The sequence below is a fragment of the Anomaloglossus baeobatrachus genome, chromosome 1 (genome assembly GCF_048569485.1).
Source record: "Anomaloglossus baeobatrachus isolate aAnoBae1 chromosome 1, aAnoBae1.hap1, whole genome shotgun sequence".
Classification (NCBI taxonomy): domain Eukaryota; kingdom Metazoa; phylum Chordata; class Amphibia; order Anura; family Aromobatidae; genus Anomaloglossus; species Anomaloglossus baeobatrachus.
The window spans coordinates 739,560,146-739,577,153 of NC_134353.1; the positions used below are offsets into that span (position 1 = coordinate 739,560,146).

At 51.9% G+C, this 17,008-nt stretch overlaps 1 protein-coding gene across 1 annotated transcript in view; it reads right to left on the bottom strand.

Annotated features, from left to right (window-relative positions):
• SFI1 (SFI1 centrin binding protein) overlaps positions 1-17,008 on the bottom strand; it is a 134,319-nt gene that overhangs the window by 13,280 nt on the left and 104,031 nt on the right. The window contains 6 exon segments of the mRNA XM_075323458.1: positions 4,829-4,989; positions 5,063-5,159; positions 5,235-5,337; positions 6,200-6,276; positions 6,473-6,568; positions 14,089-14,164. Of these exon segments, the coding sequence (XP_075179573.1) occupies positions 4,829-4,989; positions 5,063-5,159; positions 5,235-5,337; positions 6,200-6,276; positions 6,473-6,568; positions 14,089-14,164 (610 nt within the window).

Genomic DNA, 17,008 nt, shown 5'->3' on the forward strand with positions numbered 1-17,008 from the left:
TCAGGTTCAGGGCCGCAGAATTCTGATGGAAAAACGGCCCTTGGGACAGTAAGTCTGGTCGGTCTGGCAGTGACCACGGTCGACCGATCGTGAGATGCCACAGATCCGGATACCACGACCTCCTCGGCCAGTCTGGAGCGACGAGTATGATGCGGCTGCACTCGGATCTGATCTTGCGTAGCACTCTGGGCAAGAGTGCCAGAGGTGGAAACACATATGTGAGCCGGAACTGCGACCAATCTTGCACTAAGGCGTCTGCCGCCAGAGCTCTGTGATCGCGCGATCGTGCCATAAATGCCGGGACCTTGTTGGTGTGCCGAGACGCCATTAGGTCGACGTCCGGCACCCCCCAGCGGCAACAGATTTCCTGAAACACGTCCGAGTGAAGGGACCATTCCCCCGCGTCCATACCCTGGCGACTGAGGAAGTCTGCTTCCCAGTTTTCTACGCCCGGGATGTGAACTGCGGATATGGTGGATGCTGTGTCCTCCACCCACATGAGGATTCGCCGGACTTCCTGGAAGGCTTGCTGACTGCGCGCCCCTTCTTGGTGGTTGATGTATGCCACCGCTGTGGAGATGTCCGACTGGATTCGGATCTGCTCTCTTTCTAGCCACTTCTGGAAGGCTAATAGGGTAAGATACCCTGCCCCGATTTGAACATCGATCTGAAGGGTGGACTCCTGCTGAGTCCACGTCCCCTGAGCCATGTGGCGGAGACAAACTGCTCCCCACCCTGACAGACTCGTATCTGTCGTGACCAGTGCCCAGGATGGGGGCTATGGCCACTATAGCAGAGAGTCCTCGGCCGTCTGGGAAAGGGAGACTTCCCTGTCCAGGGAGGTTGACTGCCCGTCCCATTGGCGGAGAATGTCCCATTGCCGTTGGCGCAGATGAAACTGCGCAAAGAGAACTGCCTCGATGGCTGCCACCATCTTCCTTAGGAAGTGCATGAGGCGCCTTAAGGGGTGCGACTGGCCTTGAAGGAGAGACTGCACCTCTGTCTGCAGTGAACGCTGCTTGTTCAGCGGAAGCTTCACTATTGCTGATAGAGTATGAAACTCCATGCCGAGATACGTTAGTGATTGAGTCGGAGACAGATTTGACCTTGCCAAATTGATGATCCACCCGAAAGTCTGGAGAGTCTCCAGCGTAACATTCAGGCTGCGTTGGCATGCCTCGAGGGAGGGTGCTTTGACGAGTAGATCGTCCAAGTATGGAATCACCGGGTGTCCCTGAAAGTGCAAGACTGCTACCACTGCTGCCATGACCTTGGTGAACACCCGTGGGGCTGTCGCCAGACTGAATGGCAGAGCTACGAACTGAAGATGTTCGTCTCCTATCACAAAACGTAGAAAACGTTGGTGCTCCGTAGCAATTGGCACGTGGAGATAGGCATCTTTGATGTCTGTTGAGGCAAGGAAGTCTCCTCGAGACATTGAGGTAATGACGGATCGGAGGGATCCCATCCGGAACCGCCTGGAGTTCGCATGCTCGTTGAGCAGTGTCAGGACCAGAACGGGACGGAAGGAACCGTCCTTTTTTGGAGCCACAAAGAGATTGGAGTACAAACCCTCGCCCTCGTTCCTGAGGGGGGACAGGGATCACCACTCCTTCTGCTCTTAGAGCATCCACCGCCTGCAGCAGGGAAATGGAGTCGGAGGACGAGATTAGAACACTGTCCTGTGCACGTGAGCACAATGTTCGCCACCCACCGGTCTGTGACCTGTGGCAGCTAAATGTCGCCAAAGGCGGGGGGTTCTGCCATCAACCGCGGATGCGGAGAGAGAGAGAGAACTGAGAGTCCTGAGGAGACCGCCTTGTAGCGGTTCCTCCGACTGCCTTCCTTGGGCGTGATTGAGCCCGGCCGGAATCTGAGCCCGTCTGAGGTTTAGTAGCCCTTTTGCCCGAGGACAATTGGGACCTACCGGAGCTTGGGAAGGACCGAAACCTCGACTGTACTTTTAGGACAGTATTAACAGGGTAAGTCGCAGTGCAGACATTGCGGGTTACGGACGCCTCTGCGGTACAGATGTCCCTGTGCTCAAGGCCAGCTGCGCAAGAACAGCTGAAAAGGTTAGGTTGCCTATACGGCTGTGGATGCCGGAGCAACCGACACGCCGATAGCTTCCTAGACAGATTTCAACCAGAGTCCATCTGTCTGTGACTGGCGTCTTTAAGTGAAGCCCCATCTCCAGTGCAACTATGTCTCTAGACGCAAGCCTGGAGATTGGAGAATCCACCTTTGGACCCTGGGTCCAGCACTGACCGCGTCAGGGGAAAAGGGATAACGTGTATCCTAAAAACGTTTGGAGAAGACGCTTATCTGGTAAGCGTGGTGTTCCTGGACTGCTTCTCTGAAGTCAGCGTGGCCAGAAAAATACTCAACATCTGTGTGAGATACTGAAAAAGGGACTTCTCCTGTTCGTCTCCTATCTCCACTGGGGGAGCTGAGGGAGAAAGATCCAACCTTCCATTGATGGACGGTATAGGATCATTCCGTATGGCGTTACCACCCGGTGTATCCGGATCGATAGCTATGTCAGTATCAAAGCCCTGAAGAGCTGCCTTTTGGTCAAGTAGATTGCCCATGGCCTGTCTGGACTGCAAGTCTCTATATTATGACTACTCCGTCCCTGTCCATGGACAGGGTTGACAGGTGGTTTCTTTGGCCACAACTAGTAGAGACCCAGGCAGACGAAGTGCTAGAGACCCCGGCACGTGCTACGGGGGAGCATGCACACAATGGGACGGTGTCATGAACAGCATCCCATGTAGTAAAAACAGCACTGAAAATCTGTGTTGCTGTTTTGCCGCTGCCGACTAGCTATCTAGAATTATATAGCCAAGATTGGTGACCGTACAGTGCAATGTATAGCATACAGGCATAAAGTACAAATGACCACTGCAGCACAAGCAATACAAGCAGCATAGAAGCCTGTGCCCTGGCACCCCTGCTCTTATGCTGCTGTATACTAGTCATCTAGGGGAATATAGCCAAGAGTGACCCTACAGTGCAATGTATAGCATACAAGCACAAGTACAAATGAACACTGCAGCACATGCAATACAAGCAGCATAGAAGCCTGTGCCCTGGCACCCCAGCTCTTCTGCTGCTGTAGACAAGTCATCTAGGGGAATATGGCCCAGAAGAGTGACCATACAGTGCAATGTATAGCATACAAGCACAAGTACAAATGCACACTGCAGCCCATGCAATACAAGCAGCATAGAAAAAAACCTGTGCCCCAGCACCCTTGGTTTTCTGCTGCTGTAGTCTAGCCATTCCAGGAGAATATAGCTAAGACTAGCGACTGTACAGTGCAATGTATAACACATAAACACAAATGAACACCTCAGTCGTGCAATACAAGCAGCCTAGAAAGCCTGTGCCTTAGCACACCTGCTTTCCTGCTGCTAATGTGTCGCTCCCCAAGCGGGCATATAGCGACCTGTGCAGTTAAAAACAACACATGTATACACTGCAGTTATCTGTGGTCAGCACTATGTGTGCCGCTTACCGCCCGCCTATAAGCGGGTGTATGATCGCCACCGTCCTGCCTGGTTGCTGAAAATCCGAGCTCGGACTTCAGTAATGGCTGCCGGCTTCTTCCCCAGCTCATGTGAGGAGGGGCGGGCCGTGGGCGTGCCCCCAAGGCAGAGCGGGAATCCGGCGCCCGACAGTGTGCAGTGAGAGGGCTGGAGCATGTAAAAAGGCTCCAGCCCTCGGCGCTGCTGATTGCTCAGCGCCTGTCCCCTTCCCTGAGTGACAGGGAGGGGGCGGGAACGAAGCGGCACTAGGCCGCAGAAGCCGGGGACTGGATTTATAAGCGCCGCCGCCGTAAAAGCGCGGTCGGCGCCCAGTCCCCGGCGAACTACAAGTCCCAGCCGCGCCGCCGCTCCCGGAGCGTCCGGCGCGGTAGTTCCCAAAACACAAAGTCACTCAGCAAAGCTGCAGTGACTGTAACCCATTACTGTCCCCGGCGCACTAGCACACCCAGCAAGTCTGGAGTGTGCTGTGCCTGTGTGTACGGGGACACAGAGTACCTGTAATGGTGCAGGGCCATGTCCCTGAACGGTACTCCAGCTCCGTATCCAACAGGTTCAAATGGGTCTGTGGATGGAGCCCGGCGTCAGAGCTTTGAGGCCGGCAGGATCCCACTTCCACAGAGCCCCTCAGGGGGATGTGGAAGGAAAGCAGCATGTGGGCTCCAGCCTCCGTACCAGCAATAGGTACCTCAACCTTACAACACCATCCAGGGGTGAGAAGGGAGCATGCTGGGGACACTATATGTGTCCTCTTTTCTTCCATCCGAAATAGTCAGCAGCTACTGCTGACTAAAATCTGTGGAGCTATGCGTGGATGTCTGACCTCCTTCGCACACAAAGCTAAAACTGGAGAACCCGTGATACCACGGGGGGGTATAGCCAGAGGGGGAGGGGCCTTGCACTTTTGATGTAGTGCTTTGTGTGGCCTCCAGAGGGCAGTAGCTATACCCCAATCGTCTGGGTCTCCCAATAGAGCGCTGAAGAAATGCCACAATTACAAAAGCGCAGATGTCCATTAAACAATAAAGTTTATATGTTCTTATCTGTAGTTCTCAATGAAAAGTCACATATTATGATATTCTTCCCAATACAGATGGACAGTTTTTCACAGCCATGTGTGGTCTTCAAAGTCCACAAAATATTGCAGTTTTGTGCTAGAAATAAGTAATCAGATGATGGATTGGTGAAATTCTATTCTAGTTTCCACTTCTTCCCACATGGTAGCACAAAATTGTTAACAATGAAATGCTACAATCAATGGTTTCTTGATTTACACTCGCCTTTTTTCTTAGACACAAAGCATGGTACACTTTCCAGTTTTTGACACAAGTCATCAATATTCTCCTTTTGTCATGCTGTGCAGCAATCTTCATCTTCATTCCTTCTCTCTTTGAAATCTCACTGTGTTCTCTCCAATACAAAAACATGCGGCAGAGTTTACCTGACGTACAAGAGACAGTAAATTAACTGAAAGCCAACAGACTGGATCTTTGTAAGCTCTTTCTAATTTTTACCTTTTTGCAGACATTCAGTTGCCACTTTTACTTCTTGCGAGGTTTGTTCTCGACCACACGCCTGAATATATGCAGCTTCTCTCCATGATTGCAAAACCTGTAGACTAAAATTAGTCAATTAAATTGAACAAAATGATAGAAATGGACATGGACTGTGGGCACAAGAATATACCTGTCTCAGTATTCGATTTCTATAATGATGTTCAGCAATGTCCGTTTGCATTTTCTCACCAATTTGAGCGGTCGCTTGATTCCTCCAAGTGTGCACTGCAGCTCTAGATATACAAACACATTCATATGAATGACGGCTTTACTTTGTGATTCTTAAAGAGGTGGTCCAGGCTTGGGATAAAAGTATTCAGTCACTATGTGTTTGTTTAGGACTGTAAACTCCTGAGTTTTCACGGTGTGAGTACCGTATACAGTCAGGATTCTCGGGTGGCGGCGTCAAAAGTGGGTGGTCATGTGACCGCAATTTACATACAGGCGCTCACATGTCGACTAGACATTGAGCAGGCTTCGCACATCTAGTCAAAATGTGTTCAGAACTATGCAAATTACGTATTTGTGATTTGTAGCTGACTGGGGAGAATCCTGACATTGTACGGTGCGATTGCAATGAGTACTCAGATTTCATCCCAAGCCTGGACAACATCTTTCACATAATTATAATTTTATGTATAATTTATTGTAATTGTGTATGAAATGGAAACAAAAAAAACTTAAGAGGTTTTATGGGTTTTAATGCTGAGTGCCTATCCTTATGAGGGTCAACATTTGATCACTGGAGGGATCCCTCTCCCATAACACCTGTCCATTAGTTGACTTAAGAGACTCCAATGTTCGAATGCCACATATAGGGCTGTGGTGGTGCTTCGTATTCACAGGAATGGTACAAGGCAGAGGTACATGACACAGCCACAGCAGTAAGAAGAGCATTGAGCTGGGGAGGCAATGAAGATATATATATATATATAAAACAGAAGTATGCAATCTCCATGGTTTGAAACACAAGAACCATAGGAGCGTTATTGTGGGCACACCAGCAGTTTTTGTGGGAGATTGCTTCATATTTTTACACATTGGATAAATTTAATAATGCAAGTTATCTGTTGTAAGAAGATTGCATATACTTACCGAAGAATGCTTTCTTTGTGATGCCTCTCTTTGCAAGCCACTTCTTGCAAAACATTCTGGGTATTCCTATGATAATGCTAAAAAAAAAAAAAAGAATATTTTTCATTACACAATACTATAAAATGATCCATAATACTTTTAAAAGAAGATTGTCTATGTAATTAAACTGTTATAATTTACATTAACATTTTATTAGGTTTCTGTGTTAATCTGTGCTTTTAAATAAAACCTAAAAGGAAAAGGCTTCAAAAGATGTCGGGTAACACACCGTACCTTCCAGGCGTCCAGGGCTCTGCTGAGCAGCCGCTGCTGACGGTGAACATTGGCACAAAGAATCATCTGCCTTTTACGATGTCTGTAAGCTACAAACTACCAGCAGAGAAAAACATGCTGTAGTCAATCACTACTACAATATTGTATAATAAGCAGAGCTTGTTTCAATGTTACATAACCATTTGTATATTAACTTCTATTACTTTCAAATCTGATGCTACATTCATCTTAATCATTAATTTAGGCGGGGGCTCCAGCAAAAAATCTTTAGCAGTCATAAACAAAGGAGCCATAATCTAATAAACATATCTACCTTTAGAGAGAATTGTTAGCTGGTCGAATACCTTTTAGATAAATAAAAGCAACCAATCCGGACTTTACCTTCCCTTCTTGTTAATACAATGTCCACAGGGATAGTAATTGTAAACTCATATAGGGAGATAAATGAGCTACAATATCAAAATAGCCTGCCTCTATAAAAGATCACCGGCTGGTGTTGTGAAGGTAGCCTGGGCTATAGATTGTTTGTTAAAATGTAATAATATTATCTGTGTATGTAAATAAAGAGAATTTTGTTTACTTACCATAAATTCTTTTTCTTATAGTTCCGTATTGGGAGACCCAGACCATGGGTGTTTAGCTTCTGCCTCCGGAGGACACACAAAGTACTACACTTAAAAGTGTAGCTCCTCCCTCTGAGGTTATACACCCCCTGGTGAGCAGACCTAGCCAGTTTAGTGCAAAAGCTGAAGGAGAATAGCCACCCACAAGTAAAACAGAGAAAGAACCGGAACAACCGGAGACTCTGTCCACGACAACAGCCGGTGAAAACACGCGGAACAAGAAATTGCCAACAGGCAACAGGGAGGGAGCTGGGTCTCCCAATACGGAACTATAAGAAAAAGAATTTACGGTAAGTAAACAAAATTCTCTTTTTCTTTATCGTTCCTTTGGGAGACCCAGACCACGGGACGTCTCAAAGCAGTCCCTGGGTGGGAAATAAACAGAAAAAAACTAGGAAGTAGGCAGAACCTAACTTCACAAATGGGCGACAGCCGCCTGAAAGATGCGTCTGCCGAAGCTCGCATCTGCCGAAGCATGAGCATGCACTTGGTAGTGCTTTGAAAAGGTATGCAGGCTAGTCCAAGTGGCAGCCTGACAGACTTGTTGAGCCGTAGCCTGGTGCCTGAAAGCCCAAGAGGCACCGACAGCTCTGGTCGAATGTGCCTTGATCCCCGGCGGGGGAGGCACCTGAGTACACTGGTAGGCGTCCGAAATGGTCGACCTAATCCAACGGGCTAAGGTCGACTTAGAATCAGAGAGGCCCTTGCGCCGGCCTGTGGTTAGCACAAAAAGAGAAGTGCACCGCCTAAGAGCAGCGGTGCGAGACACATAGATCCGGAGAGCACGCACCAGATCCAGAGTATGCAACGCTTTTTCAAAGCGATGAACATGAGCCGGACAAAAGGAAGGTAGGGTAATCTCCTGGTTAAGGTGGAAAGGAGAGACCACCTTAGGAAGAAAGTCCGGAGTCGGACAGAGAACCACCTTGTCTTGATGAAAAAACAAAAAAGGTGACTCCGAAGAGAGCGCAGCCAAATCGGAGACTCTCCTGAGGGAAGTTATGGCCACCAGAAAGGCCACTTTCTGTGAAAGACGAAACAAAGAAACCTCCCTAAGAGGCTCAAAGGGGGGTTTCTGCAAAACCGTGAGAACCAAATTAAGGTCCCAGGGATCCAAGGGCCGCCGGTAAGGCGGAATGATGTGAGACGCGCCCTGCATGAAGGTGCGGACCTGAGCCAGCCGGGCGAGACGCCGCTGGAACAGCACTGACAGAGCTGAGACTTGTCCCTTGAGAGAGTTGAGGGACAGTCCTAGCTGCAGACCGGACTGTAGAAAGGACAGAAGGGTCGGCAAGGAGAATGGCCAAGGAGGATGGCCGGAAGAGCGACACCAGGACAGGAAAATTTTCCAAGTCCTGTGATAGATCTTGGCGGAGGAAGACTTACGGGCCCGAGTCATAGTGGAGATGACTTCCGGAGGAATACCAGAAGCCGTCAAGATCCAGGACTCAAGAGCCACGCCGTCAATTTGAGAGCCGCAGAATTCAGGCGGAAAAACGGACCTTGTGAGAGAAGGTCTGGACGGTCCGGGAGATGCCACGGCACCTCTACGGACAGATGGAGCAGGTCTGGGTACCAAGCTCGCCTGGGCCAGTCCGGTGCAATGAGGATGACTCGACGGCCCTCCATTCTGATCTTTCGCAGGACTCTGGGCAAGAGAGCTAGAGGGGGAAACACGTAGGACAGACGAAACTGGGACCAGTCTTGAACCAGAGCGTCTGCGGCGAATGCCTGAGGATCGTGGGAGCGAGCCACGTAAACCGGAACTTTGTTGTTGTGACGGGATGCCATTAGGTCCACGTCCGGAGTGCCCCATATGCGGCAGATTGACTGAAACACTGCCGGGTGCAGGGACCACTCGCCACTGTCCACGGTTTGACGGCTGAGATAATCTGCCTCCCAGTTTCCCACGCCTGGGATGTGGACTGCGGATATGGTGGACTTGGAGTCCTCCGCCCATTGAAGGATGCGTTGTACCTCCAACATTGCCAGGCGGCTGCGTGTTCCGCCTTGGTGATTGATGTAGGCAACCGCTGTCGCGTTGTCTGACTGGACTCGGATGTGCCTGCCCGCCAACAGGTGGTGAAAAGCTAGGAGAGCCAGAAGCACAGCTCTGGTTTCCAGCACATTGATCGAAAGGGCTGACTCGGACGGAGTCCAAGTGCCCTGCGCGCTGTGGTAGAGACATACCGCTCCCCAGCCGGATAGACTGGCGTCCGTGGTGAGGATCACCCAGGACGGGGCCAGGAAGGAGCGCCCCTGGGACAGAGAGAGGGGCCGAAGCCACCACTGAAGAGAGCTCCTGGTCTGTGGCGACAGAGCCACTAACCTGTGCAAGGAGGAAGGCCGCTTGTCCCAACAGCGGAGAATGTCCAGCTGCAGGGGACGCAGATGGAACTGGGCAAAGGGAACAGCCTCCATTGACGCCACCATTTGACCCAGCACCTGCATCAGGCGCCTGAGGGAATAACGGCGGGGCCTCAGCAGAGAGCGCACCGCCAGTTGGAGGGACTGCTGTTTGACTAAGGGCAACTTCACAAGTGCCGGCAAAGTCTCGAACTGCATCCCTAGGTACATGAGACTCTGGGTCAGAGTCAGGGTGGACTTGGGAAGATTGACAAGCCACCCGAATTGGGCTAGAGTTGCGAGAGTGAGCGAGACACTCCGCTGACAGTCCACGCTGGATGAAGCCTTGATGAGAAGGTCGTCCAGGTAAGGAATCACTGCCAACCCCTGTAGATGCAGGACCGCAATCACTGCTGCCATGACCTTGGTGAATACCCGAGGAGCTGTGGCCAACCCGAAGGGGAGAGCCACGAATTGGAAATGATCTTCTCCGATTGCAAAACGTAGCCAACGCTGGTGTGAAACTGCAATTGGCACATGCAGATAGGCATCTCTGATGTCGATGGATGGCAGGAAATCCCCTTGGGTCATTGAAGCATGGACTGATCGCAGAGACTCCATGCGAAAGTGCCGCACCTGAACATGCTTGTTGAGAAGCTTGAGATCCAGGATGGGCCGTAAGGAACCGTCCTTTTTAGGGACTAGGAAGAGATTGGAGTAGAAACCTCTGAACCGTTCCCGGGCGGGAACAGGTACAATTACTCCGTTGGCCTGCAAGGATGCCACGGCCTGTGAGAAGGCGGCGGCCTTGGAGCAGGGGGGAGTTGAGAGAAAAAATCTGTTTGGCGGGCTGGAAGAGAATTCTATCCTGTAGCCGTGGGAGATGATATCCCTTACCCACTGATCGGAGACGTGTTGAAACCACGCGTCGCCAAAGTGGGAGAGCCTGCCACCGACTAAGGACGTTGCTGGCGCGGACAGATAGTCACGAGGAGCCTGCCTTAGCGGCAGCACCTCCTGCGTTCTTCTGTGGACGCGCTTTTGGGCGCCAGTTGGATTTCTGGTCCTTGGCTGAGTTAGTGGACGAGGCCGAGGGCTTAGAGGACGACCAGTTTTTGGGGAACGAAAGGAGCGAAACCTCGACTGATTCCTACCCTGGACAGGTTTCCTGGTTTTGGTTTGTGGCATGGAAGTACTCTTCCCGCCAGTAGCTTCCTTAATAATTTCATCCAGCTGTTCTCCGAACAGCCGGGACCCAGCAAAAGGGAGCCCAGCGAGGTACTTCTTTGAAGAAGCATCTGCCTTCCATTCTCGAAGCCACAAGATCCTGCGGATAGCGAGGGAATTAGCCGAAGCCACCGCAGTGCGGTGAGAAGCCTCCAGCATGGCAGACATGGCATAGGATGAAAAAGCTGAAGCTTGGGAAGTTAAGGCAACCATTTCGGGCATAGATTCCCTGGCGAGGGAATGCATCTCCTCTAGAGAAGCAGAGATGGCTTTGAGAGCCCACACTGCTGCAAAAGTCGGGGAGAACGAGGCCCCCGCCGCTTCATATACGGATTTGGCCAGAAGGTCAATCTGGCGGTCAGTGGAATCCTTAAGGGAGGTGCCATCAGCCACCGACACAACGGTCCGGGCTGAAAGTCTAGACACCGGGGGGTCTACCTTTGGGGAATGAGCCCACTCCTTGACCACCTCAGGTGGAAAGGGAAAGCGGTCATCAGACCCACGCTTTGGGAAGCGTTTGTCAGGACAGGCCCTGGGTTTGGTCACAGCGGCCTGAAAACTGGAGTGGTTAAAGAACACACTCTTTGCTCTCTTAGGCGAGGTAAACTGGTGCTTTTCTGCCAGAGAGGGTTGCTCCTCTGATACTGGCGGATTGAGATCCAGTACAGAATTAATGGAAGCAATCAAGTCACTAACATCTGAGTCACTTTCGGACAGATCAATGGGGTATATGGAGTTAGCCTCCGAGCCCCCCGTAAAGGCATCCTCCTCATCCCGCGAGTCAACTCCTGAATCAGAGCCGCGGGACGAGGAAGGAGAGGGAACCCTGCGTCTCTTCTCAGGAGGACGGGGTCTGGGACCAGATGATGAATCCTCTGTGAGCTCCGGTCCTGAGAGACCCCTAGCAGCAGAGGCACCCTGTGAAGGGGGCTGATGCATGTTCAGCAAAGTCCTGGACAGAAGTCCCATGGACTCAGCAAAAGACTGGGAGATAGACCTAGAAAAGGATTCTACCCAAGCCAGGGGTTCAGCCACAGGAGAAGGAGCAGCCTGAGAGACCACTGGGGGTGAGACTCCAGGCTGTGGCACCGCCAGGTTAGAGCAGGCATCACAATGTGGATAGATGCTCGGTTCAGGCAGCAGGAGCTTACATGCAGTGCATACTGAATAAAGCTTTGGAGCCTTGCTCCTCGTGTGAGACATGCTGCTGGAGTGGGGGCTCTGCAAGAGAATGAACCCCAGAGAGTATATACAGAGGTCCACAACCAGAGGTTGTGGCTTACCAGACCGCTGGAGCGGTGTTGTGTGCCCTCCAGATCCCAAAGCCCGGACCTCCAAACACCGCACCCAGCAGGGATGCAGAGCGCAGATCCAGCGTCTGAGTGAATCTGAGAAAATGGCCGCCGGAGCGAAGAGAGGGGGCGGGACTTTGCCTGAAGAGGGGGATCTGGAGGGCCATAGAAACCTACAGGGGAGGAGACACGCACAGCAGTGGGGAGTGTCTCTCCCCTGTGCAGAACGGCCGCCGGGCGGAGCCGAGACTGTCCCTCTGCATGAGTGACATGCGAGGGCAGTGAAACAGAAACTAGGCCTCCGGCGAAGCCGGGGCCTAAATTTGAGCGGCGAAGTCGACGAGCAGTCACCATCGGCGCGGTTCTCGTGCGACAGCTAGAGAACCCGCCGGAAATGTTAAAAAACACAGCAATCACACTCTCCCCAAACAATAAAGCACAGGGACCCCCATACATAAACGTCTCAGGTACTTAGCTGCCGAGACGCAGGGCCAGGTACCTGGGGATGAGTGCTCCGGTCCAGCAGGGTCCTGAAGGGCTGCGGATGGAGACAGGTCTCCTGCCAGGTATGGAGACCGTGCTGGCTCCCACTTCAAGCCAGAGCCCATGAGGGATGGTGAAGGAGCGCGGCATGTAAGGCTCCAGCCTTGGAAATCAACCTTAACAACACCGCCGACACAGTGGGTGAGAAGGGACATGCCGGGAGTCCAGACGTGGACCCGCTTTTTCTTCAAACTCTTTCCAAAAATCAAACAAATCAAATGAGAATGCATGTGTGGATGTATGCCTCCTGAACACAAAGCGATAAACTGGCTAGGTCTGCTCACCAGGGGGTGTATAAGCTCAGAGGGAGGAGCTACACTTTTAGTGTAGTACTTTGTGTGTCCTCCGGAGGCAGAAGCTAAACACCCATGGTCTGGGTCTCCCAAAGGAACGATAAAGAAAATCCAGGGATAAATGTAATTGCATAAATATCTGTGCCTATATAACAATTGCAATAGGCTATAACCTAGTTCATAGCCCCAGATGTATGTTCAGGAAAGGGTTAACCAACAAGATGATGAAGCCAAGGTACAAATGAACGAACTATGAATAAGGGAGATATTCATTAAGTTAATTGGGAACCTTATCAGCAAAATTCACAGTAGAAGGAATGTAATATCTGTAGGATGAGGCAGGTGATCCCATACTCCCATGCATCACTCCTACAGAATCTCATCTTCACTTAAAGTCTTCAATGTGTGAGAAAGGAATGTACCATCAGGGATGATATATGATCTCATGCATTCTCCCAATGCTACCTATACGCACTGCCCCCTAATTATTCTTTATCAGTATGTGTGAGCAAATGGAGAAGGTTTATAAATATGTTTCAAGGCTGAAATGATGTAATAATGCTTGAGCAATTCAATACACGAGTTCAGACGCAAGCCTGGGCACAATCAAAGAACATGTCCTGTGCTCATTGATTATTGAGTCTCATAATATCTGCGCAGATAGCCAATTTGGGCCCGTCCTTTGGATTTGCCCTGAACAAAGACTCCATTAGCAGTCTTACCCAAATTTCTCCCTTGACAGTGTAAGTAGTCTAAAGACCCACATGCACGTTAAAACAACGTTGGTCAAAATCTGTAGGTTCGGCCGATAGTCTAATATGTATGGGGTGCCGAACGACTGATGGTCAGGACAGGGGTCAATAGCGCATGTCTAATTTTCTTCTCCCGGAGATCAGTTCTTATAGAGAACACAGGAGTGGTAGAGCCAGTACTCCTGTGTATGAGAAAGTCGGCTGAGATAGCTGTTGGGCGAACAAGCTGCCACCCATTAGGGGTAGCTGCCCTATAAATCAACTTTGGACTTTTTAACAAGTTTTCTACATGAATAAGACAGATCAAAGTCCCCTCCAACAGAAAAAGACACCCATCTGTAGTCAGCGCAGCTGTTGAGGAGTTCTTGCCTCTTCTCAGTGCAGCGCAGGGTATCAACTGGCTAGATGAGAGGCAAACAACTCAAGACTCGAGGAGTACTATCTTGCCTGATGGAGGATGCTGGCGTAGGGAGTCTGCAAGTGACCGTAAGGAATTTATTTTTACATAAAGTGGATATAATTTAATGTAACACATCTCACCAGTCTCCACTGATACCAAGCATTCCCTTTGCAAAGCTGTTGGTGGTGACATAACGCCGATTCTTCTCTGGATCGCCTGCCATAAAAAGAAAAAAAATGCTGTTTTGGCAATGAGTGCATTTGGCTACATCATACAAAAAGCCATATGACATGGTTTCTATATAAGTAAATGCAGGGGGGGTCACAGAGACAAACACATTGCAAACCTATCCATCACATGCCCTATCTATATATATAATTGCCTTATTCTGTCTGTCTGTCTGTCTTCCTCCAAAATTGTGTCCTTACCGCGACAAGCGTCTCATTGGCCGCTCGCCTCGGCTCGGCCCCCCCCCCGCACGGATTGGCCGCTCGCCAAGGCTCCAACTCGGCCACGCCCCGCCCCCTCACGCATTGCACGCTCGCTCTGGCCCCCTGCACGCATTCCCCGAACCGATAGGAGCCCCGACTCCCAGGTCAGTGCTGTACCCCCGGGAGCCCACATCAGCGTACGCCGCCAACCCAGCCTACACACACCTTCACATTGCTGGGGTTGCCGGCGTACGCTGGTGTAGGCTCCCGTGCGAGCGGGGTACGCTGGTAACCATGGTACACCGAGTAATATTGTGTAGCATGGTTACCAGCGTACACCGGCTCCCAGGTGAGCGCATCAAGGTCCTGCAGCGGCGGAACACACACACACGCACACACATAAGGACACACACACACACATCAGATCACACTCACTCTCACACACACCTCATACACACATCAGATCGCATCCACACACTCACAACATCCCGTGATATCGCTTGCTTCTCGGCGGCGATACTGTGCAGTGACCTTCCAGGACCTGCCGGAGAATCGCATGGCCAGAAGCATGTGGTATCTCCGGATGTTGTGATTGTGTGAGTGCGTATGTGCGATATCGTCAGTGTGTGTGTGAGTGTATGCAATCGGATGTGTGTGAGTGTGTTCTGATGTGTGAGTGTGTGTGTGTGAGTGTATGCGATCGGATCTGTGAGTGTCGGCAGATGAGCACGGCGTGCAGCACAGCTGCTGGGACCGCCCACCGGTGGGCACAGGGAGAAGTGGGGTGTGTGTGTGAGTGTATGCGATCAGATGTGTGCGTGTATACTGTCTGATGTGTGACTGTGGAGCACGATGGGGAGTGCGCAGCATGGGGGATGGAGCACGATGGGGAGTGCGCAGCATGGGGGATGGAGTACGATGGGGGGTGCGCAGCATAGGGGATGGAGCACGATGGGGCGTGCGCAGCATGGGGGATGGAGCACGATGGGGCGTGCGCAGCATGGGGGATGGAGCACGATGGGGCGTGCGCAGCATGGGGGATGGAGCACGATGGGGGGTGCGCAGCATGGGGGATGGAGCACGTTTGGGAGTGCGCAGCATGGGGGATAGAGCACGATGGGGAGTGCGCAGCATGGGGGATGGAGCACGTTTGGGAGTGCGCAGCATGGGGGATGGAGTACGATGGGGAGTGCGCAGCATGGGGGATAGAGCACGATGGGGAGTGCGCAGCATGGGGGATGGAGCACGTTTGGGAGTGCGCAGCATGGGGGATGGAGTACGATGGGGAGTGCGCAGCATGGGGGATAGAGCACGATGGGGAGTGCGCAGCATGGGGGATGGAGCACGATGGGGAGTGCGCAGCATGGGGGATGGAGCACGATGGGGGGTGCGCAGCATGGGGGATGGAGCACGATGGGGGGTGCACACCTCCCCCCAAAACACACACACACACACACCGCCACACACACACTGCACAACACACCACACACACACTGGGAACCACAAACACATGGGGAGTGCGCAGCATGGGGGATGGAGCACGTTTGGGAGTGCGCAGCATGGGGGATAGAGCACGATGGGGAGTGCGCAGCATGGGGGATGGAGCACGTTTGGGAGTGCGCAGCATGGGGGATGGAGTACGATGGGGAGTGCGCAGCATGGGGGATGGAGTATGATGGGGAGTGCGCAGCATGGGGGATGGAGCACGATGGGGAGTGCGCAGCATGGGGGATGGAGCACGATGGGGAGTGCGCAGCATGGGGGATAGAGCACGATGGGGAGTGCGCAGCATGGGGGATAGAGCACGTTTGGGAGTGCGCAGCATGGGGGATAGAGCACGATGGGGAGTGCGCAGCATGGGGGATGGAGCACGTTTGGGAGTGCGCAGCATGGGGGATGGAGTACGATGGGGAGTGCGCAGCATGGGGGATGGAGCATGTTTGGGAGTGCGCAGCATGGGGGATAGAGCACGATGGGGAGTGCGCAGCATGGGGGATGGAGCACGTTTGGGAGTGCGCAGCATGGGGGATAGAGCACGTTTGGGAGTGCGCAGCATGGGGGATGGAGTACGATGGGGAGTGCGCAGCATGGGGGATCGAGCACGATGGGGAGTGCGCAGCATGGGGGATGGAGCACGATGGGGAGTGCGCAGCATGGGGGATGGAGCACGATGGGGGGTGCGCAGCATGGGGGATGGAGCACAATGGGGGGTGCACACCTCCCCCAAAACACACACACACACACACCGCCACACACACACTGCACAACACACCACACACACACTGGGAACCACAAACACTGCCCTACACAGACACCCACACACACACCCAACACACAAACACCGCGGCACACACAAATATACGCACATACCGCACAACACACACATTGCACAAAACATACCTCCCCCAAAACACACACACACCCCACACCCACACAAACCGCGCAACACACACACACAACGCTACAGACACACAGTGCTCCACAAATAACGCAACACACAAACAATACCACTCTCACCCCCCGCCACACCCAGACAACACCCAGAACATGTACAGCGCCCTACACAAACACTTGGTAACTACACACAACATCTATATATCTATATCTATATATATCAAAAATCATACAT